This window comes from Neolamprologus brichardi, chromosome 11 (genome assembly GCF_056152115.1).
Source record: "Neolamprologus brichardi isolate AB-2024 chromosome 11, ASM5615211v1, whole genome shotgun sequence".
Taxonomy (NCBI): Eukaryota; Metazoa; Chordata; class Actinopteri; order Cichliformes; family Cichlidae; genus Neolamprologus; species Neolamprologus brichardi.
Genome location: NC_142114.1, coordinates 29,092,936 through 29,117,733, shown reverse-complemented (window position 1 = coordinate 29,117,733; position 24,798 = coordinate 29,092,936). Strand labels below are relative to the sequence as shown.

General features: G+C 39.0%; 1 protein-coding gene across 1 annotated transcript; it reads right to left on the bottom strand.

Moving 5' to 3' along the window:
• Positions 1-1,372: 1,372 nt before the first annotated feature.
• On the bottom strand, positions 1,373-17,694 carry LOC102789627 (ferric reductase 1-like). The gene is made up of 15 exons (XM_006801804.3): positions 17,508-17,694; positions 16,695-16,831; positions 12,271-12,368; positions 11,874-12,018; positions 9,610-9,813; positions 9,221-9,322; positions 8,931-9,075; positions 8,112-8,219; positions 7,342-7,457; positions 7,018-7,104; positions 4,554-4,645; positions 3,683-3,741; positions 3,422-3,559; positions 1,774-1,805; positions 1,373-1,688 (listed from the first exon to the last, which is right to left on the bottom strand). The coding sequence occupies exons 1-15, from the start codon at positions 17,692-17,694 to the stop codon at positions 1,599-1,601; spliced, it is 1,740 nt and encodes a 579-aa protein (XP_006801867.2). The 3' UTR covers positions 1,373-1,598.
• Between the last annotated feature and the right edge of the window lie 7,104 nt (positions 17,695-24,798).

Genomic DNA, 24,798 nt, shown 5'->3' with positions numbered 1-24,798 from the left:
AAACAGCCGTGGCAGCCTGGGAACAGAGACGCTTCAAAGAAGATGTGACAAGCACACAGAGCTTTAGACACATTGACAAAAGAAAAAAAGAACAGACTGAAAAATGAAATGGAAAATTAAAATAGAAGTAAGCAACATATATTATAATATATAGCAATTTGTAGACTGGAATTGTTTTAGTGGGGTTACCTGACAAATTTGTAATGTGGGATGAAATTTTATTCACTTTGTTAATTACCCCATTTTTATTTAAATCTGTTCTTTATTTATTTCAACTTCAAAGAGTTTTCTCTCAAATTTCTGCTAAAATATATAAATCGGAGAGAAATAATTTAAAAGGATTTGCAGAAAGTAGCTATAATGCTGTAGCTATAGCTATAATATCTGTTGCATGTTTCCTTTATGAAGCCATTACTAGCTGAGGTTAAAGGAATACTCCCAGGGTTCTGAGACAAGAAACCTGAGGTTGTTCAGATTTCTTTCAATCAGTGAAGAATAAGTGGTCTGATTGGGGACAGAGAAATGTGACCGTGCAGTTCTAATAATTGAAAATAATACAGTTTTAAAATAGAAACGCATAAATGGCCGTGTGACACATTCAGTTCTATTTCGCTCTAAATTCAGGCAAATGTTAAAGTGATGCTTGTTTGTCCAGGCTTTATGCCTGTTACACAATCTGTTGACAAACAGAGGCTTAAGGGAGAACCACAGGTGTGTCTTTGTTTTCATGTGATGTTAGTCCTGAATGCTGAGGGATAAGTCTATGTAAGTGGTACTTAAAGGTACAAAGCAAGTCTGAAGGTTGGTATCACTCACAATAATAATGTATACTTTATTGATCCCCACGGGGAAATTACTCTCTCTGGTTTTGAGGCCATTGAAGTCTTGAGAGCTTAAAAAGAAGGCAACTGAGCTTTCTTAGGTTTTTATAGACATTTTGCGTCTCACTCAAGAGGCTTCATTTAAAAAACAAAACAAAAAAACTGGTGGGTAGTGGCAGGTATTAAACCCCCAGAGAACGCTGTCCCCCTTTCAAGTTGGTCCTGAGCATCGCCGACCCACTGTTGATTATGTGAGTCACTACATGAGCCGTCACACCAGAGCAGGCAGCTGAAACCTCTGTGAGACATAGCCCCACCCCACCATGATGTGAGCTACTGATGTCTTTGTAATGGAAACTTTCTGTTTCAACTCATCCAACCTCTGTGCACTTTTGGTATGTAACTGTAACTTTCTGTCACAAAGGCTGAGTGTTCAAAGATGGGAACACAAACTGAGCTGTGTTCACGATGGACTTTGTGTATTTTCATTAATAGGCTGGTGCCTACATGACCGTGTGAAGAAAACTTAGAGCTCAACCTACAAACACTGTATACACACACGCACACGCACAGACACACACACACACGCACACACCTACACCTTAATTATCAACTGAAAGCAAAAGAGAAAAAAAACATAAGTAATATTTTTTTAAAGACATTACTGAGAAACTTTCCAGGATTTGCCAACTGATGCATCAGTGGGTCTGAATTTCCAGTGCAGTCTCTCATCAGGTATGTTAAACTACAGGGAAACACTTTGGAAGATTCTGCTGCTCATTTTTCTCCAATTCCAACCAGAAGTGCCACCAAAAAGCAAAGGTTTCCCAGAAGGTACACAGCGATCAGGCAACTGTCACCTTTGACCTGACAAAAAAAGTAAAATTATATTAGAAATACTCCATCTTGTGGCAATCAGTGATTGCTTGCTTTTATATTTCTTTCAGCTTACCAATGCTGATTCCATTTGATCAGCAGTACCATCTGAAACGCAGAGAACAGTGAAATATTGCAGGGCACATTAACTGAAGTGAACTAAAGCAGTCAGCTATGTTTTTAGTCCTTTTGTTTATACAGGTTGAGTTATGATATTAGTCCATCCATCTTCATCCGCTTTATCTACATAAAGGCCGGGTCGCGGGGGCAGCAGCCTAAGCAGAGAGGCCCAGACCTCCCTCTCCCCAGCCACCACCTCCAGCTTATCCGGGGGAACTCCAAGGCGTTCCCAGGCCAGCCGAGAGATATAATCTCTCCAGCGTGTCCTGGGTCTGCCCCGGGGCCTCCTCCCGGTGGGACATGCCCGGAACACCTCACCCAGGAGGCGCCCAGGAGGCATCCTTGTCAGATGCCCGAACCACCTCAGCTGCCTCCTTTCGATGTGGAGCAGCAGCGGCTCTACTCTGAGCCCCTCCCGGATGGCCGAACTTCTCACCCTATCTCTAAGGGAGAGGCCAGCCACCCTTCGGAGGAAGCTCATTTCTGCCGCTTGTATCCGCGATCTCGTTCTTTCGGTCACTACCCACAGCTCGTGGCCATAGGTGAGGGTAGGGACGTAGATCGACCGGTAAATTGAGAGCTTCGCTTTTACACTCAGCTCCCTCTTCACCACGACGGACCGGTGCAGCGTCTGCATTACTGCAGCTACAGCCCCAATCCGTCTGTCGATCTCCGGCTCCCTTCTCCCATCACTCGCGAACAAGACCCCGAGATACTTGAACTCCTCCACTTGGGGCAGGAACTCATCCCCGACCCGGAGTGGGCACTCCACTATGATATTAGTTTTAAGCTTTAACAGAAGAAGAACAATTTGAAATCAATTTAAATAAAATTGAGTCGAGTTGAGTAGTTGTGGTGATTAAAAAAACCCCGTTCAGAACGATAACAATGTGCTGGAAATCTCGGTGTTCATCACTCCAAGCTCTATGTAAACATTTAGCCATGTCAAGTTGCCATTGGTCATGGAAAGTGTGTGTGTGGGGCACGGGGGGGTGGTAAAAAAATTTTTAAAAATCACCAAACATTAGCCAATTTTTGTAGACACAAAGAGGTTGTGATCATATTTTTGTAATAATTTGTGTGACTGAGCCACACATTGAGCCACAGCATTGTCACACACATACACGTGTCCAAAATTGGATGGTTTCAGTTGAGACAATTCAATGCAAGCTCTGTCTGATAACATTAGGTTGGTGGTGCATAAGCTGACCCTTGGTGTATATTATTCCCAGAGTATTTTCATGTATGCTGTCGCTGTACTTGAGCACAGTTAAAGTGTAACAGTTTTTGTTCCAGCACGCTACCATTGAGACGTTCTTACGCGTTTTCACTCATCAATTCATAAATATTATATATTTGATGCTACTGTATTATACAAAAAAAATCTTGTGATACAGTGCTGTTTATTTTACCCATCCAACCCCATTCTGAAGTGTACAGGGGTTATACTCTTCACTCAGTCAGCTAAAAGCTGCTGAACTGATCAGGTGGCTCTTCACCGTGCAAATGGACTGTTGGGTCTAGATTGGTTTTTGTCATTAAAGTGTATCTGGGTAGTGATGATTGTTTCCTCCATCACTGAAATGCAGAAAAAAAAGGCTTACCTCTGTGTTTAACTATCCAATCATGGACCTCCAAAATGATGATGAAGAGAACTTCCCAGGCAAAGAAGCCACCCATCACTTTCATTAGCCACCCATCATCACTGTCAATCCTGTCCAGGCCTGTAAATATGGCTGCCACTGTGTGACACAAAGAAGCAGGCATTTTAAGACTAGCAGCATGGGTGACAGTGTGTCTGCTGTTGAAAATGTTAGCATATATACAAGATGGAAGTAAATGAATGAAGTAAAACACAAGCTTACCAGCTATAGATTTTATTACCACCGCATTTAAAAAATGTGTCCAGTTGAACAGATACCTCCTGTCAAAGAAAAGAGAAGAACTATAAAATCATCAGCTTCTGAAGTTCTTGTCTAAAAAAACGAAAGACAAAAAAAAACAAAACACAAAAAAGAGACAGAAAACGAAAGACAAAAAAACACAAAAACAAAAAACGAAAGACAAAAAAACCCACAAAAAAGACAAAAAACCCACAAAAAAGACAAAAAACCCCACAAAAGACAAAACGTAAGACAAAACAACAAAAGACAAAAAAAAACGAAAGACAAAAAAAACACAAAAAAAGACAAAAAAAAACAGAATCTCCTGCATCCAATTTATGAAAACAAGTGTCATTACTGAACATACAATTTTACTAAATCTATATTACACTTAAATATTTCATTTACTGAGTCTGGCCTCCAAAGCTACAACCAGGCTGTATTTATTAAAAGTACCATTATTACTAAGAGGAAGGAATAACTTTCACGAGTCATGTGCAAATTATTTTCCTACTTGGTGTTTCAGTGTGAAAGTGTGCTCTGATAAAGCACATGCAGGCTACACTTTGCAAAAGTTTGACATTTTAAAAACTTTTATGGTATGAATACAACTCTTAGGGTTATCAAATAACTTTATAACCTCACTTTGCCGAGTGAGCAGTGCATTTAGTCATTAAGCACGTACTGCCTCATTCCTTTGGTTTATCGTGTTTTCAAAATGTGTTAAATAATTGTAGAGAAAAAAAAGTGAGGCCATTTTTATTTTTTTTTTAAATAATATGTGAACAGAGTATTCTTAAATGTGTATAGGCATGATATAGTATATTGATTAAACACACAGATGGATACATACAGGTGATGTTGTGGTCCGCAGCGCAGCAAGGCCCCGATAGGCTGGATGAGTGAGAGGATCATAACCAGGCACCCCAACACTGGATGTGCTCCCTGGATACCAAACACATTAACACTAATCATGGGGCATAAATATCAGTCTGAGAGCTGAAACACAACTAAAGAGTGCTTAAAGAAAAAAACCACTTTGAAGAGGTATATTAATCTTGCCTGTGGATGCAACCTGCAGACTGGAGGAGCTGAGGATTGATCTATGGACCTTCTGTTTGATAGATGACTTGCTCTACTACCCAAGTGAAGGTAAAGCCTCCACAAATAACCCCAGAGTGAAAAGTACGAGAGTATCTTTGAGAGTACCATGAGAACTTAATCATTTCTAGATGTACCTCCCATGAGGGGCACTTCTGCTCCACTTGCCTTTTGTCTTAATGACTTGCAATATTGGCTTATAAATATGCACCAACTTTTTGTCATCTCCACAGTTTGCATTTTGTCCTTTAGGTTTTACATGGTGTCGCTATTCTCTTCTACAATCACATCACAACCAAAAGCTGGAGATGACCGTCCTCCTTCAGTCTGGTTTTGCCAGAGGGTCCTACTGTTGCACGGGAGTTGTTTCTGCACACCAAAGCCAAGGGGTGGAGGGGTCCATACCTGGTTGGTATGGCTATCACATTCATATTAAGTTGAATTATATTAAACTCCCTTGGCTCATCCTTCTAATGTAAAGCACCATGAGATGACTGTTTTATAAAAAACTTAAAGTGAAACTAACTGGATGCAGCCCACAGATTCCATTTATCCCTCAAGTTATTTCTTGAACCTGTTCATATGTGGATTGGTTGTCAAAAGGCATAATGTTTCTGCATCACTACTACAACTGGTGGAAGCAAGCTTTTGGTGACAGTGGGAAGGAAATATTCCCTTCTTTTCTGTTAGAAACCTCCAGCAGAACCAGGCTCAGGTGATGCAGCCATCTGCTGCAACTGGTTGGAGGTGATGGGGAGACGCGACAGGCAAAATGTTACGGGAGAGAGCCAGAGAGTAACTAAGGATTAAATGCAAAGTGGTGTATAAACACACTCTTTGCACTTTCTAAGCAACAGGTCTTGCATAGGTAATGGTAAATGGCCTTTATTTGTATAGCGTTTTACTAGTCCCTAAGGACCCCAAAGCACTTTACACTACATCCAGTCATCCACACATTCACACACTGGTGATGGCAGCTACATTGTAGCCACAGCCGCCCTGGGGCGCACTGACAGAGGCGAGGCTGCCAGAAACTGGCGCCACCGGGCCCTCTGACGTAGGCGGTGAAGTGTTTTGCCCAAGGACACAACGACCGAGACTGTTGGAGCCGGGGCTCGAACCGGCAACCTTCCGACTACAAGACGAACTGCCAACTCTTGAGCCACGATCGCTCCAATCCATAGGTGTTTGGACTATTAAAAAAAATGAATGGCTGACAATTTTCTTCAAACAAAAAACAAAGTCCTTGTTTGTGCCTAATGTAATTAAAACTCTTGATGTCTACGCGATATCAACCAAATCTTCAATGAGGAACTTTTGGGGTTCTTTTGACTCGGCCTTTAGATAAGTATGCCAAATCTCTGGTTCACTCTCTCTTTTTTTTTTAACTTAAGAAACCTTGCCAAGTTCAGTTCTATTGTATCACAATAGGAATTAGAAATTGTTCATGCTTTCATTTCATTTTTCTGCATTATTGTAATTCCTCATTCACTTTTCTCAAAACCTTCTTGGAACATCTGCAAATTGCTTAGAATTGAACTGTGTGGCTTCCAAGTCTTCAAAGTACTTTTAAATCACACCAATGTTAATTCAGTGGTACTGGCTCCCTATCAATTTGTGGTCAAGATTGTGTGTATGGCTTTTTAGAGTTTTGCATGGGGTGTATATCAGTGAATCTTTATAGCTATACAGAACGAGCAGTCCCCCTAGGGGGTTGTGATCAGGGCCTGCATGCTGCGCAGCATACAAGGCTGAGAGCTAAAGGAGACTGAGCTTTTACCATAGTGGCCCCAAGATTCAACATTGCTATCCTGTTATGCCTGAGATCTATGGACTTGGTGGTTTCTGTTTTAAAAAAACCAAACTGACATTTTTAATCAGACTTTGGGTAACTATTTTGATTGTGAAGCACTTTGCAGAAATGATCTTGAAAAGTGCTATATATATAAATTTGTACTTAAATATAGGGTTTAAAAACTGGGATTAAATGAAATGTTGCAACATAATTTGGAGAGTATTTGCATTCATATAATTCATATAATCAACAATTACACCCAATCCTGTGTGAACAACACATAAAATTTAGTTGGAATAAATAAGAAAAATATTATTACACAGAGAAACACGGTTTTATCATTTGATTGTCGCTGTAATGAAATGTACAAAACCCTAACTTAACTAAGATTCTTAGAATCTAGCAGAGTCGGTGTACTGACCCCAGACCAGTCCTGAGTATGAACGAACACGAGGATGAAAGCAGTGATTGTGGCTGCTACTGTCAGACACATTACTCCAACATGGACCTGGAGGAACACAAAGAAAACAGCATGATACTGTGGCAGCTAAACCAATACAGGTTTGGACCAAGCTGTCTTACAAGTCTATTATATCTGAAATTACTTATGAAGTTATTATTTTTAGTCATGAAATTTATTCTGGAAACACACCAAGTTTAAGTTATTTTCAAGCCTGGTTTAGTTTACAAAAACTTTGGTTCCACATTGAAAAGATAATACATGGTTTTGTCTATGATGTCTCACCACAAACCAGAGATCTTTGTCGCACATCTTCTTTCCCTTGGCCATTTTTTTTAGATATCGGGCAACCATCATGCCGAGTGATCCTGTGGTCATCCAGGCAATCAGCATGAGTGATCCTGAAACACAGTTAAATATTGAAATTCTCTCCACTTCTCTTTGTTTTAGGATTTAAGATTAATTTCTTCCCCTGGAATAAACATGTTGTCTGTCAACTGACTAAAAATTTAGAGTCAAATTTTGGATTTAAACTAATGAGTCGACAGAGCAAAGGTAATATGACAGTGAGCAGCCAAACAGCAACCTTGGGCCAAGAAACTGAGTCCATTGCCATAATTACAGGTATACCATTAGCAGAAAAGCGGCACAGAAATGTTTTTCACATCTTCAAAATTCTATTAGTTTTCAAACATCTGAAGATTGTTATAAACTACTGTTTTGCATATCCTTGTCTCATGAAAAAGGACAGTTATGGACCCATCTAATATGTCCAACCTCATCCACTGTTTTGGTTCCTTTTTTGTGTAACTTGTGTCTGTGAAAAATGTGCAGTTCAATTTAAAGGACTGCAAGTCTACTCAGTTTTATAGATTAAACACTTTAATCGTGCTAAAAGTACAAATGAAATGAAGTTCCTGGTAGCATTTATCTTCCAAGCACTTTCAAATCATTTAGCTGTGAACAGCTTAGCAAAAAAACGAGGACTTTGCTGAGATTATTTTGGACTAAAAAACATTTTTATTTTACACGTATTACTTTGTGGAAGGTCTTACCATGAGCTTTGATGATATCAGGAACATCGCCTTTGCCAACAACAAGGGGATTATTAATATTGATCCTTTCATTGCTGGTGAAGGTACCCACATGGAATGTTATTGATCCTGTAGGAAAGATATATCAAAGTTTACAGACATTTGTATACGTGTATGCATGTGTGAGTGTCACACAGGATAACATTTAACCACACCAACATTTAAATTTCACAGAATAAGCTATGAATACGTTTCCACATACCACAACTAATCTCTCTCTTGTGGTGGCATAAATTGAAAGCGGGATTCATGAGTCAATAATACATAAAAGGAAATAGTCTGACATTGAATTTGATGTGAAAAAGACAAAGTGTAACATGCCTAGAAAAAACCCCCGTAGGTTGGAATAATGAAAAAAAAAAAGAAAAAAGGTGAAAGTGAATATGGCCAAAAGGCATCAGCTTTATGTGCATATAATACATTCAGCTAATGCATGAGTAGGTGTAAGTTTGTAATCTACTATTTAGATACAAGCTGGGTTAGGATTGGTAAGGTTTGCATGCCTATGAAACAAGTTTCATTTTCATAACCTGGTAGAGACAGAGTTATTAAAAGTGAACTCATTTGACACTTTGTACATTATTGGAAAAGGAATCACAGTCAAAGGCGCTGCATAACCGTTCGAAGTAAAAGTATTCACTGGAGTACAATTGTAAACAATAAAAAACACGTGCTTATTAGATCGCCTGCAAAGTATCATTTGAAAGAGACTTTTCCAAACAGTTTAAAAGACTGACTTGTTTGGTTTAACAAACCATCTGGCACATCAAATTATGTTACCGTTGTTGGTGGGTCCATAGGAAAACAAGAGGTAGTAGGATTGGTTGAAACCAGAAGTCCCTTCAATAGAAATTGTGTTTGTGGTAGTGAAGACACAACTGATGACACTGTTCTGCAATGACGTTGTTGTATTATAAACATTCCCCTGTTGGAACCAAACACACATAAATCTCAGATGTAATTTATGGAGTAAAATGGAAAAAATACACATGCAGTTCACTTTTTCCACAGAACTGAATGGAAACATTCTAGCCTTGTATAAATCGCTGCTATCAGAAAAAATGTAGTACCAGAGGAAGAACTTGTGGCTTTGATCGTCCTGTTGAATACATATGTTCCACCTCCACTTGTCCATTGCTTTTCATAACACAAACGTAAATGTCATCATTTCCCTGGGGAAAGACAAATTTGGAATGAATTAGCATGTTTTACAAGTTGTGAATGATTTAGCATTGCTCACAAAATTGGTGGGACTCATCAGAATATTTTATTAATCCTATAGGAAATATGCAAATTGGAGGAAGTGAACAATGACTGCGATACAGCAGCTTTTCACCGACAGGTGCTGTTAAATACAAATACACAAAGAGGCTTATTGCTGTTATTGCTTAAAAAACAAACAAATAAACAAAAACCTAACTTTAGCTTCAGAGGACTGATAATTTTGTCTTTACATTACCATTCTTTGATCATCAGAGAATCCAAAAGCGATGTATCCTTCATAAGGACCAGTCATCTCAAAGTGGACAGCTTCGCCACCGGCTAACATCATGGCTGACATGAAGTAACAGTTAGAACTGACTGCTGGGTCACAGTTTGAAGGCTGACTGAAGCACACCTTGGTGACCCCACAGTCAGCACTAGAGATGGATCCAGCTGATTTCTGCACACACAGGAAGAGAAAACTTTGGCATCATCATTTTAAATATACTGTGTAATCTTATTTTCTTATTTATACGGCGCCAAATCGCAACAACAGTCGCCTAAAGGAACTTTATATTGTATGGTAGACCCTACAATAATACATACAGAGAAAAACCCAACAATCATATGACCCCCTATGAGCAAGCACTTTGGCGACTGTGGGAAGGAAAAACTCCCTTTTAACAGGAAGAAACCTCCAGCAGAACCAGGCTCAGGGAGGGGCGGGGCCATCTGCTGCGACTGGTTGGGGTGAAAGAAGGAAGACAGGATGAAAACATGCTGTGAGAGCCAGAGATTAATGACAGGTATGATTCAATGAAGGGAAGCCAATCTAGGAGAAATATGCTCTCTCTTTCTAGTCCCTGTCAGGACTCTTGCTGCAGCATTTTGAATTAACTGAAGGCTTTTCAGGGAGTTTTTAGGACTTCCTGATAATAATGAATTACAGTCGTCCAGCCTGGAAGTAATAAATGCATGAACTCGTTGCGCAAATGAACATAGTTGTTTAATATGTGCACTGAAGGACATGTCCTGGTCAAAAATGACTCCAAGGTTCCTCACAGTGTTACTGGAGGCCAAGGTAATGCCATCCAGAGTAAGAATCTGGTTAGATACCATATTTCTAAGATTTTCAGGCTTAGTACAATTACTTGTGTGTTATCTGGCTTCATAGATAGATAAAGTTGGGTGTCATCTGCATAGCAGTGAAAATGTATAATATGTCCTCTGATGATGCTGCCTAAGGGAAGCATGTATAATGTAAACAGAATTGGTCCTAGCACTGAACCCTGTGGAACTCCATAATTGACCTCAGTGTGTGAAGAGGACTCTCCATTTACATGCACAAATTGGAGTCTATTAGATAGATGTGTCCAACCTTTGGTTTTGGACACATCTATCAAACCACTGCAGCACAGCACCTGTAATACCTACGACCTATGGTTGACAGTATCGAACGCTGCACTGAGGTCTAGCAGGACAAGCACAGAGATGAGTCCACTGTCAGAGGCCATAAGAAGATCATTTGTAACTTTACTGCACATTACTGTTATGCAGCCCTACTAATAAATGCTATAAAGCGCATCCATACATTTTAATTGGTTATTAAACTTAACACACAAGATTTAGACATTAGCTGCTTTGAAACTTTTCTACTTACTTTTTTCCATAGACAAAGCTAACATAAATTGCTTCTTGTAACAGTACTTTTAGTAAAGACAGACTACACATCGTTTATAGTCATCCATGCAACTAGATCCATTTAGTGTGTACTAAATACTGTAGGTAGTGCTTAATGGGTGCAAAGCCATAGTATAAATAGTAATTCAGGGGTCTCAAACTTGCGGCATGGGGGCCACTTGCGGCCCACATCACCCCTACTTGTGGCCCGTATATTGACGTGAAGAAATATAAGGCAATTTGGTCTTGAAGTTACTTTTGTTAGGGAGGATTTGTTTGTTGTTGAGTGCAATGGTAAAATAAGTTCTTTAAAAAGCAAATAATTATTTAATATGAAGGCAATAGGAGCAGAGAGCACAAACATGTTGAGGGATTGGCTGTGTTAGGTCAGTGAGAGAGCTATTTGTAAAGAAAATTTTCACTAGCAGTCAACAACTAATGTGTACACGTATGTCCGTATTTTGATTTTGTTAAATACTAAGAAGTGCTGCCATGCGTGTGGCCAGAAAGAGAGCACCAATTTGTTTATTTGGTAGTTCAATGAAAGGCTTCAGTTAGTTAAAAGTGAGAAAAAAAATGTGTTCACGTTTGCAGTTTTGTCTTGTTATACAATATTGGAAATTTTAAAAACAAAACGCTACATTTTCAGAAGTATTTGTTGGCATTTTCTTGTTTGTTTGTTTGTTTTTGTGCTACTTGAACACTAAAGTGGCCCTTGAGTTGCAGAATACAGAAGATGGTAGACTTCCATCAGCCTCTAAGCCAACAGATAATAAATCAGTCCATTTGTAGGATGAAACTGCCAACCAAACTATGTTTAAAACAGACATTGTTACTTACAACAACTGATCCAGGTTGTAAACTGCCATCGTCAGTGGATGTAGTGAGGGCACCTGCAGATCTAGCAGCTCTGCCGTTAGTGAAGGTCAGGACAGGGCTCGTCACATTGATCCAAAATGTTGTAGAATTCTGCACAAAGGATGCACTGCAGCGACACCAAAACCAGTGTCAACACCTGAGCTTTATGAAAGTGCTTTGGCAGACAATCAAATTATTCTTGTTAAAAGGGAGTTTTTCCTTTCCACTGTTGCCAAAGATCTTGCTAATAGTAGTGATGATTGTTGGGGTTTTCTCTGTATGATTGTAGGGTCTTTACCTTACAATATAAAGCACCTGAGGCAACTGTTGTTATGATTTGGTGATTTGGTAAATAAAATTTAATTAATAGACCATTTACCAGAAATGAACAGCTTTGATGTGTCTTGATGGTTCTGATCTCCATGTCACCTGAACGTAGCTGCTATTAAAGCCTGATGTGTGCGACACAGCCGAGTTCTGGACACACATTTGCATAAAGGGAGAGAGAGTGCAAGTGACATGCCAAACACAATATACCTTGCTGCATAGTTTTCATTAACTTGTCACAAAAACTAATGACACTGTATATAGGACACGTAAGTCATATGTTCTCTCCTGCACAATGCTGCACATTTTTCTTTGTTAGAGTTTCTTGCTAAGAACCAGCAAAACAAATGACAGTGTATTCAGTGACAGCGTCCCCGAGGAATGAAATAAAACTATTATGAGTAGAACAGGTCGAATTATTGATAGTTCATTGTTAAGCTCCATAACACTATCACGCCTACTAAAGACCCTTTGACTGGGAAAAGAAGGGCTGGAACCTTAGAGCACCCTCTGGGTGACAATAGGGTCTATAGCATAGATCCCAACATTTTTTCTCCTTCCCCCTTTTGTATACTCAGCCACGTTTGTTAGGTGTTTTGTTGTTATACATTGCTGCTCTGAGCAGAAAAGGGAAGAGTACCAGAGATTTTGTGGTTGTAATACAGTCAGATGTCTAGTAGGCCTATAAATTTTGTCTCTTTGAATATAAACGGCATAATTAATCCAATTAAAAGATCAAACATGCTATCGCAATTGAAAAAGACTAAGGTTCAGATAGCATATATGCAGGAATTTCATCTCACTGATAGTGAACATACAAAATTAAACAGAATGGGACACTCCAAGGTATATTTTTCCTCGCATAGTTCTGGGAGACGTAGAGGGGTAGCAATTTTGCTTTCCAATAAAGTTAATTTTGATTTCATTTCCGAGCACAAAGATAAGGAGCGAAGATACACTATGGTTAAGAGTAAAATAGATGGAGTCTTAGTTAGACTGCTAAATGTTTATATGCCTCCAGGTAGCAACTGGGCATTTTACAAACAGATACTTGAGCTATTCACAACCCAAAGTCCAATATGTGGGGGTGATTTAACATAAGACTGCATCCTAAAATGTTTAGTTCTAATGGGAGGACAAATACTAAAAGCATTAATAAAAAGGTTAAGAATTACATGAAAGAGCTTGGAATAGTGGATATATGGAGATTCAAGATGTTATTGTCATGTGTCACACGAGAAAAGGCATTTCTCCGTGCAATGAAATTCTTTTTTTGTTGTCCACTCAGAGATGCCGACTAATATATACAATAGAAATAGAACATATAAATACAAATAGCACAAATAAATAAATGAAGATGGAAACAAAGACAGAAGAAGGAGACAAAATATGGAGATTTCAAACAGAGATGTGTGCAGGGAACATAACCTTACTGTACGGGATTATACCAACTATTCCTCAGCACACAATCTTTACTCCCGAATTGATTTTTTCCTGACGTTTAAAAGCAACAGGTACAGATTATTTGAATGTGTCATCGATACCTGTACCATTTCAGCTCATGAGCCTGTGTATTTGACACTTAATATAAACAATGAAACAAAATCTACCATCTGGAGGATAAATACAAACATTCTGAATCAAACTGAAGTTAAAGACATTTTGAAATTAGAAATTCAATCTTATTTAGAATATAATGATAACGGTGAGGTTTCACCAGTAACACTATGGGCTGCTTTAAAAGCACGATCTGATATCTTCGTGTTGGTGTTGTTCCCACATCATCATGACCAATCACATTGTTGTGACGTCATACTTTTGCAACTTTGGAAAAAAACGCCGTAAAAAAGAAAAGTACTTAACTTGCGAGAAACCGCCTCTGTCTGCCGATCCAGCAAAATTCTGAATTCTTTGCATTTCAGGATACTGTTCTTTAATAAACGGTAAGCATTATACATATTGTCCTTGCAACATTGGAATTTCATAAATGAATGACTCGCTTGGCTTGCAAAAGTATTACGTCAATAAGGTGATTGGTCACTTGCAATGTTGAACCTTGAACAACATTTATTACGATGATGTGGGAACAACACCAACACGAAGATATCAGATGCAATAAATATAGAAGAGGTTCAAAAGAACCTTCTGTTTACAAAACAACGGTACTATGACACAGGAGGAAAAGCATTAAAACTTCTGTCATAAGGTTAAGAAAACAACAGGCAGAAAGAACCGTCTAGAACAAGGATGTGGAGCTTCTGCACTTCTGTTTTCTCTATTTGTCAATATATAAGACAAAGCGTAGAAATAACAGGGGTCCCCCATGGGTTGGGGGAGCAAAAATTTGCCCCATTTGCTGATGATATATGGATTTTCTTGACTAATCCAACTGAATCACTTTCAAAATGTGATGAGATTGTTAGATGACTATGGTTTTCTTTCAAGACATAAAATTAACATAACATAATAAAACTCAAGTATTAAAGCTTAACTACCAACTAAAATTAAAAACACATATAAATGGAACTGGGACTCAGACCACATCAAATATTTGATGTTGTCTGACTGAAGATCCAACTAAACTGTTTGAAGCCAATTATGAGTCTTTGCTCTCAATGATTAAGAAAGACTTGCAAAGATGGAAAACTGTTCCCTTGTTGACGCTGCAGTCTCAGGTGGAATCAATTAGGATGAATGTCCTCCCTCGCTTACCGTATCTATTTCAAAGCTTACCGATTTGGATACCACAGAAACATTTTGAGGTATGACAGAATATTGGACAAGTAAATAAAAGAGCAAGAATTAAATATAAAACAATGCAACTATTGGAAGAAAAATGGGGCATCAGTTTACAATGCCTTCATGACTATTATTATGCAGCCCAATTAAGACCCCTGATGTGTTTATGTTCACCAACCTATTCCTCAGGCTGCAAAGATGTTGAAGGGACGGTTATAAATGGGGTGCCAATTATGGCACTTTTGGCAGATAAGAAATAAAACTGGCGTCTTGGGTGATTTTATGGTCGATTCTCTCCTGAATAGTTGGGATGGTGTTATTCAGACTAGTGGGCTGGAGAAAGCAGTTACGACATTGCGATGATTGCTTATGACTCTGACTTTTTGCCCAATATTCACAATAATAGGTTAACTACTTATTATTCTCTTACCCATGAGGGGGCAATCTTGAGTTTTGATATATTAAAACTAAAATATGGATTGGGTCAAGACTATTTTTACAGGTATTTACAAGTCGGTCATTATTTTGATCAAAAAATTAAAATTCTAATAGAAAACAGTGAATTGGGCTTTGTGGAAACTTTTTCCACGTTAACAAAAGAGACAAACTCTGAATACATTAAGAGAAGGAGGGAGACGGAGGGCAATGTACTCATCCCGAGTGAAAATTGGGCAAAAATGTGTCAACTGCAGCGGACCACAACAGTCTCCATTACATGGCGAGAGTTTGGATGCAGAAACTTAGTGAGATATTTTACTACACCAATTCAAAAAAGGCACCGAGGAGGTGGCGACTCATGTTGGAGGCTTTGTGGGACCTCTGGAGCTAAACATTATCATGTCTTCTGGGGATGTAATGTACTAAGGTCATTTTGGTCCTGTATTTATTATCATATAAATTATGTTTTTGGAGCTAAAAACCCCTTGGGAGATGTAAACACGCAAAATTGGAAGAAGTCTGATATGAGACTGTTGGCAATTCTATTGATTGCTAGCAAAAAAGCCATTACAAGAAAATGGTTAAAGGTTGAACCACCGTCACAGGAGGACTGGATCAATATAGTCAACCAAAACTACATCATGGAAAAACTATCATTCACTTTGAGGATTCACAGTGACAAGTTCTACGAGCAACGGTCAAAATGGACCGAATATGTTAAACCCATAAGATCTGACTTTTTGTAAGGTTCTGGAAGTACGAGTGATACATGGATTTCTGGGGGGCCTGTAGGCCCGGTGGCGCTGAAGCAGCTGACTTTTCTATTGACCCAAATTAATTTAACTATATACGTAAAAGTACATATATTAAATAATAATAGAAAAATTGATAATAATAATAACAAGAATAATTAAAAGAATATTATAATAAATAATTAGACCAGCAAAGTGGCAAATAAGGATCTTTGGAAGAGTCGGGCAGCCCAGCGTTGCTGAAAGTGAAGTTGTCTAAATCTGGGGTACATTTGGGTACTCCCGGTCCTTTTTGGACCAATGATGTACTCATATATGTCATATATATCCTATTCTTTTTTCCTTCCTTTCTGGAACGTATGTATGTGGCAGGGGGGTCTGTCTGTCTGTCTGTTTGTTTGTTTATGCTGCACTGTTGTTATTGAAAACTTAAAAATAAGTATATTTAAAAAAGAGAATGACAGCAAAAACTTTGGCATCAAACTGATAGCAGACTTAAGCTCCAGTACATAAACATGCTGCTCACATTAACTTCCAGAATACTCACAGCTCTCTGGCTGCAGGTGAGGAGTTGAGCAGCCCCTTCTGGTATGGCAAAGGAACCCACAGGACTCTTGCTTCCCAGTTCTCTAGCCTCCAATAGGAAACCAGTAAATGGTGTAGAGGCTGGACCCTGTAGCTCAACTTGGAATCAGAAAAACAAAAATGAAGCTGAATGAAACTGGTGTTATTCTTTGACAATAAGATTTTTGAAAAATAACCTTAGTCACTTTTAGGGCTGCAACGATCAACTTACTCAAATACCTTTATTATTTCGAAAAAAGACAAAGAAAAAAATTTATCAAGGATTTTATTTGGAGTTGATGCTTCGTTTAATGCATGACTGGAGAGCTCAGTTGTCAACATGTAAATGCAAGCGTGTCACCCACATCTGCAGCTAATATATATATATATATATATATATATATTATAACTTAATAGTATAGTGTTTATGTTTTCCGTCGGGGTAGATTTGGTTATGAATGAGCAAAATAAAAACACAAGTCCCAAAAATGTATCCTGTTGATCTGGATGTTGCGTTTTCAGATGAATAAAATGCATTTTGGGGGATTTCCTTACCTTGATGATTGAGCATGCATCAAGACACAACACATAACGTTATGTTATTGAGTTTTTATTTGGGAACAGGCAGAACGTCCTGTCTTCCTTGCTGGTCCCATATTTCACACGCTGGTTTGCTCCCACAAAATCACCTCCAAAACACGCTACAAATTTCACCAATAATTCATTTCCTTATAAACCACTGAATCGAGTGACATACCAACGGCCGTCGAGCTTTCTCTCACTCGTGTTTACTTACCTATGACATCGTCTCCGAGTCCGTAGCGCCTCTGCTCTGTAGTGACAGTGAAGGGTGACGGTGCGGTCTGTGGGCTCAGCCCAGAGTGGTGGAGTTCCATGTCTTCACATCTGTCTACAACCAGACCTGAGCCGTGGCCCCGGACCAGCGGAGCAGTGCACAACAGCAGCAACACAGGAAGAGCCATTGCAACAAAAGTATTTTCCAGTCGCCTCCTCTCTGAAGTCAAGAAAAACTGCAAAACAGAGTAGCACAGTACTACCGACGAGCGGGGTGGAGCACCGCAGGTGAATCTGGGAGTGCCAGTAATTGATAACTAGGGATGCGACGCTCGATACTTCTGTTTCGACAGCATGTCGAGTTTAGAAACGGTAGATGTTTTAAAATTAAGTAAGTAAATACACCCACGTCACGTGACCATGGAGTTTCCAAAGCTGACTTACTGTTCCATTGCAATGAAATGATTATTTTATAGGTAATCCATTACTGCACTGAGTGGAAAAACACAGACCATAAATGACACAGTTATTGGATAGATTGGACCGGAGATGAAACTGGGAGGGCCAACAATGCTGCTGACTCCACCGTGACTCAGCAGATCTTCTAAACCTGATTTTCAGGAAAGATCACAATAAGATTTACTCAGCAGTAACAACAAGTGTCTGTTTTTTGGTTACAACTGTATTTTCATATTCCTTTCCCCTCATCTTTCACACTTTGTTGTCATGCAATCCTGATGGCAGACCTGGTTTAGGGTGTATATGATAGGTTTGTAGCTTGAACCTATTCGCTGGAACGTTGAAGACAATATAATTACACAGCAAAGCAAGACACGAAGTAGGCAAAGTTCTTCATGTTTCTCGTGCACGGGAGAGAACCGGACAAACGCCGTTCCTTCGCTTGACCCCAGTTGCTCTCGTCCGCTCCCCCGTAACACTGCTCTTTTATTGAGGTTACATGAATATGCATAGGTTCATTAACATACGACGCCTATATACAAACAAAGAGTACCTTGCCTGTGCGGTGTGTGTGTGTGTGTGTGTGTGTGTGTGGGGTCAGAGTGTGACCCCATAAATGACTTCCCTAAACCTGCTGGTCTGGAAGTCCAGTATTTCATCTAAACAAAAGGCACTTAGCCTAAAACAGATATAGCCACGTTTATCCTACCATAAAACAATAAGAGAAGGTACGACCTCTTCCCATGCTCCCAGAGTATGGGTGTGGATGCCAGAACACTCTGGAATGCGCACAAAGCTTTTGCAGACTATTAAGGATCACACATCCTATAACTACACAATTAATTATACACCTCTAAGCATATATGGTTAAATATTTCTAAGCATAAATGACAATCAACATTACAAAACCTAACAGTATATTTTTCAGTAAACTTTTAACAGCATATGTCTTGATGCACGCTGAGTCGCACAGGTAAGGAAATCCCAAAAAGTTGATTTTGTTCATATGGACGTAGAGCAAAAAGGATTTTTTTCTAGTGAAGATAAGAACAAATTTAATTTGGGGAAAATGAAGGACGCATTTGCCGCCTTCGTCGCCTGGCTGTTAAGTCATCGCCCTTCAAATGCGGCCTCCGAAGGATGCGGCCTACATTTTGGGACACAGCTAGTCTCAATCTGCACATCATTTAGTTGGAGTGTCGCACACTCTTTTTACAGCAGGGCACTTTTTCACCCCTCACTCTGTTGTTCCAGTGTGACTGTCCGACCATAAGAGATTTTCACAAGCCTGTGGTAATGCTACAAATTCAGCAACTTAAGATGAATAAAGAGATACTAATGAGATACTAAATAGTGCAGCTATTTTCTCTGCAGCACAATTACCCATTGCATGATATGGCCTCAAACACAAAGAGTGAAATGTTACAATTAACCCCATAGTCTGGGTTAGTTGTAACATATCCTGGGGTGAAATGTAACACAATGAAATAAGGATACTAACAAAACATTAACATGTAATCTTTGTTTATTCAACACATGAATGCACTTAGAGCCATTTATTTAACTATGTGTGTGTGTGTGTGTGTGTGTGTGTGTGTGTGTGTGTGTGTGTGTGTGTGACAGAATGCAGAAATCTAGCTTTTGAACATATTCCAACCCCCCAAAAAAGACAAATTATGGAATTTTCTGCAACTGAATATTTCATTAATTTTGGTTGGTCTTCCTTGAGTTTGGCCTCATTGGCTCAGTGGGCATTATAACCTACAACTCTTGCACCAATTTTGAACATAACAATGAAGCTGAAAAAATGTAGTTGTTCACCAGCATCGCAATTCCATTACTTTTTATCATGGCTTTCCTTGGTGTGGTTTGCAAAGTGCTTCAGAAAGATGAGGAAATCTGTTTCTTGCACCCATCCTGATTTATTTCCACTACCAGTACTTCCTACTGGTCCATCTCTGACACAGTGGTCTGCATAATGTATGTGTGGGAACACAAACAGTGGAGGAATTGTGTTGCCAATGGCATTAACCGCATATACAAAGGTGACCAGTGAACCTCTCTCTGCTGATGTCGTTGCCCCAACTTGTTTAATATAAGTTAAAGTAATAGTGTGGTAAGTTTTAACATCTGCATTATTGTTACAACTGACCCAGACTCCTATAGCCATGAACTAGCTAACATTACAGCCAACGGCTAAAACATTAGCACTAAAGACCTACACAGAATATATCCCCATAGACATACAAATAACATAATTTAAGTTTGATGAGTTTAACTGCAAAGCAGATAATGCTATTAGAAATTGAAATAAAGTAGAAAAACTTACTTTTTGGCATACAAATTACTTTTTTTCGTGTTAAATTGTCTGTGTTTGACAAAATGTGCTGATTTTTCACATGTGATAGCAGAACTGAGTTGGGCATGCACAGGATGAGTCACATCATTTGAAACTTAGCCCTGATTGGAGAAATTGGAAGTGTTACAACTGACCCACGTTACAACTATCCCCGGTCTCCCCTAAGTAAGTAAGTCGTTTCTGCTTGTCTCCTTAACCCATAGCCTGCAGAAAGAAGATCCAGAGGTAATTTCAGGACACAAATCAGTGATGCAGATTTATAATACACTGTAACTGCTTTTTCAGTTTCTTATATTTTGGTATATTTTCTGTATTATGATTTATGTTCTGGTTCTTTAGGCTACGTTCACACTGCAGGCGAAAGCGCATCAAATCCGATTTTTTTGACCCTATGCGACCCATATCCGATCATGGTAATGACAGTGTGAACGGCACAAATCCGATATTTTCAAATCCGATCTGGGTCACTTTCGTATGTGGTACTGAATCCGATACATATCCGATGCTTTAGAAAGCGACTGCTGTGTGAACAGTCAGGTCGCATTAAATCCGTCTTTTACGTCACTGACACAAGACAGACGCCAATTATCAGCGCCCGATAAGACATCGCGAACGCTTCCTGGCCATCCAGTGAAACTGTTGGGAAGACAACGTTGGAGAAACGTGAACATTTTATTTGTACTGTATAATCTGCAGATTCTGACAGAAATCTGCAACTATCCTTTGAAGCACCGCTCCTCTAAAACAGCAATAAGGATCATTATTAGGTTATTTACATTATTATGTAAATAACAAAATAACTTAAAGCAAAAATTGGGAAACGTGAAGTCCGAAGTCTTTATATTAAGGACCATCAGTCAAACATACTGTTTGCTCTGGGTCTAAACAGAGCGCGTTGTGTGTGACGTCTTCTTTTGCGCATGCGGCCGCTTTGAGCGTTCACACTAGAGCGCGTTTGCTGTCGCATTTTATTTGTAGTGTGAACGAGCAGACAAAAAAATCGGATTTGATCAAAAAATTGGAATTGAGCATTAAGACCTGCAGTGTGAACGTAGCCTTAGTTGTGCTATTTTGATTATTATTCTAGATTTAGTTCAGTCTGCGTCTTTGTAAATTGTTTCTTATTTCCTGTTTTACTTTGAAGGTTCATGTCTGATGTCAGTATGTTCAGTTTTACTTCCCCCTGTCTCGTTAGCCCTAATCTCTCCCAGCTGTGTCTTCCTCCTGTTTCCCATTCCATGATTACTCCCCTGTGTATACGAGCCCTGTGTTTTCCTTTGCTCTCTGTCGTGTTGTACCCTCACTTTCACTGTGTGTTCTGTTTGCTTGCCTGTTTAGTTTGTTGTGTTTTTGCAGTTGAGTTAGTTTTTTGTTCAGTTGCTTTCCTGCAATAAAGCTGAGTATTTTGAGTTAAGTTTGCCTCTGTGAGTCCTCCATTTTTGGTCCTGTCTTCCTGCCTGCACACAGCCGTGACAGAATATATACACTACCAGTCAAAGGTTTGGACAGACTTTCTCATTTAATGTGTTTTTCTTTGTTTTTACTACTTTCTACATTGTAGATACATACTGAAGACATGAAATATGTGAAGCAAGATGTATAGAATTATGTAGCAAAACAACAAAAATCATTTTTACCCTTGTCGAGGGAAATTCACTTGTTTCCCACTCTTCTTTATCAATTGAGATTTAAGTACTGGCTCTGTCTTCCCTCAATTGTTGACCACTCATCTCTTCAATAATTTGCTCTGGGGTAAGCATGCATTCAAACTCACTGAGTTGACCTGCAGATTTGCCAGGATCAGCATGAAAGCAGAGAAGAAATCAGTGTTAAAAATAAAAAGAGTGTTGAAACCATACTGATTTTGTGAAATTCATCAAACAAAGCTTTTCCCTTTATAAAGGAAGGAAAAAAAATCAGCTCTTTTACACCCATTGTGTCGACATAATCTCTGTCCAGCTGTGAGGTTTCTTCTCATAGTCATGTAGACACCAGCCTGATAATGAGGACAAATAAAATGTGTGACCTCATATGCAGCTTATAGTTATCACACTCTCTTTGTACAAGAAAATTAGATGAGATGAAACAGATTGTCCATTCGAGTGGCCACAATAGCTCACATGATGGTGTGGCAATGTCTCACAGAGGTTTCACCTGTCAGCCCCAGTGATAGCAATGATCAATGCTGGGTTTTTTTTACATTTTGGCTCCTGTGATTCACAAAAATCAGCAATAACCTTTTAGAACCACCTCCAAAGAGCTAGGGGTTTATTACCGGGGACTCTCCAGCAGCTGCTCCAGAACGAAAGAAGCCTTTTGGATGAGAGGCAAAAAAACTAAAGTCCAGTTGCCTTTTTTTAAGCTCCTGAGACTACCATTACCTGGATGACCAAGAACCTCTGACAAGGTTAAACTGATATTTGTTCAGAATGATAACAGCTCATAGAGAGATGTAACCTTTGATAAGACCTTGTAAAAATGTGTTTGCTTATTCTAGATTTGGAACATATGATCTGTTGCCACAGTCCTGTGTGTATCTACATGCTCTTGATAAAGTTCATGTTCAAGGTCTTGCAATCTAATACAAGCAAGTTTCAACAGACTTTGATCACAAAGTAACCTGAGAGAAGATAAAATCATTGTATTGCAGTTACTTGGAGTGGATAGATGGTTTATAGCTCAGCTGTCATATTTATTAGCTAAGATATCAGCATTAATTAATAATAGTAATAATTATCTTTATAACTCTAGAGCTCTATTTTTGATATCCACCAACTCTTGAATGAAATGTGTCTCTTCACGTGCTAAATACTCCTCTACGTTTAAAGGCTAGTAAGGTAACTAGGTATCTTTTTCTGCTGTCACTAGAGTGGAAATATGGATGGGGATCAGTGATTGTGAAGAAACCTACATGCAGTCATCACCTTAATCAGCAGCACAACTAATTGTAACTTTTAGCCCACTGCAATCAGCAGATTAGCATTTACGGCCTGCCTGCCCTCCTGCTCCTTGCTTACCTCTGGATTGCTGGTCAAGAGAGAAAGGCTTGGACGTCTTGTTTCACCCACCTCGCCACTCCAACCAGCTCCCAGTTTGGATTCAGAAGACAGACACCCTCTCCTTATTTAAGATTAGGCTTAAAAACTTTAGTTTTTGATAAATCATATAGTTAGAGCTGGATCAGGTGGTCCTGCTGCTGTTACTGTGTATATATATATATATATATATATTTATATTTATATTTCTTCATACATTCTTATATATTTCTATACTGTGTATTGTGTATTTTGTTGTACAGTTATTTTATTTTTCAACTTTAATTTATATATTTTATCTTATACTTTCCCAGTTAAATTTACCCTTCATTCTAATTTGTGTTGTACAGTTATTTCATTTTTAACTTTAATTTTTATATTTTATTTTATTTTATTCCTTCCTAGTTAAATTTACCCCTTTTTAATTTTCATATTTATTTCCTATCTTATTCATAGCCTCTTCTTTTTTTCTTTAGGTCACGAGCAGTTGTCTAAGCATTTCACTGCATATCGTACTGTGTATGTGACAAATAAAATTTGAATTTGAATTTGAATTTGAATCCTCTCTTAGATTGCAATAGATCTAGGCTTCTAGGGGCTTGATGTTCAGTCACCTTTTTAACTCACTATGTGTTTTTAAACCTCTGTGCATTTAATCATTGGTTATTATTAATCTCTGGCTCTCTGCTCTCCCACAGCATGTCTTTGTCCTGTCTTCATCCACTCAGCCCCAACCAGTCGCAGCAGATGGCCGCCCCCTCCCTGACAAATGGATGGATGGATGAATGTTATGATGATGATGAATGCAGCACGCAAAAGTGACAGCACACAATGTGCTTTGAGGTAGCAGCCAAGAAAGGTATAGTTTGTGTCTGTGAACACCCGTGTACACAGGCGTGCTTGTAGTCAAAAGGTTTCTGCATGTAATCTGCTAGAGGGTGACGGGAGCGCGAGAGCGGGGGGCTTCTTCCTGTTAAAAGGGAGTTTTTCCTTCTCACTGTCACAAAAGCGCTCGCTCGTTGGATGTCACATGACTGCTGGGGTTTCTCTGTTTTGTCTGTATTATTGTAGGTGATTGTTGTTGTGATTTGGTGCAATATAAAATAAAATTGAGGAAGATGGAAATACTGTAAAAGAGAGCAAATGAATGGATAATGAAGGCAGCTGGGAAACAGTAACAATTTTTCCTAAAATGATTCCGCATCCATTTCAGAGATGGTTTGTGTGCTTTCCAGTAGCACGCTTAAAAATGTCTAAACCAAACATATTGATATAAAGAGTCAAATTTTACATAATTCATGTCACTCTAAACATGGCATGATCGGGATGGGTGCCGCAACATTGATGTGACAGACTACAAATCCATTCTCCACTTTTGGATTTAGGGTGCATGAGGCTCTGTGTTGAAGCTACACAATAAAGGGTAGGGTTTGTATAAA

What these genes read in the sequence shown, in the direction of transcription:
- LOC102789627 (XM_006801804.3), bottom strand. Translation starts at nt 17,694, where the DNA reads ATGGCTCTTCCTGTGTTGCTGCTGTTGTGCACTGCTCCGCTGGTCCGG. An exon ending in ACTCGGAGACGATGTCATAG is followed by an intron (nt 16,832 to 17,507) that starts GTAAGTAAACAC and finishes TCTGATTCCAAG; the next exon opens with TTGAGCTACAGGGTCCAGCC. An exon ending in ATCAAAGCTGTTCATTTCTG is followed by an intron (nt 12,019 to 12,270) that starts GTAAATGGTCTA and finishes GTGTCGCTGCAG; the next exon opens with TGCATCCTTTGTGCAGAATT.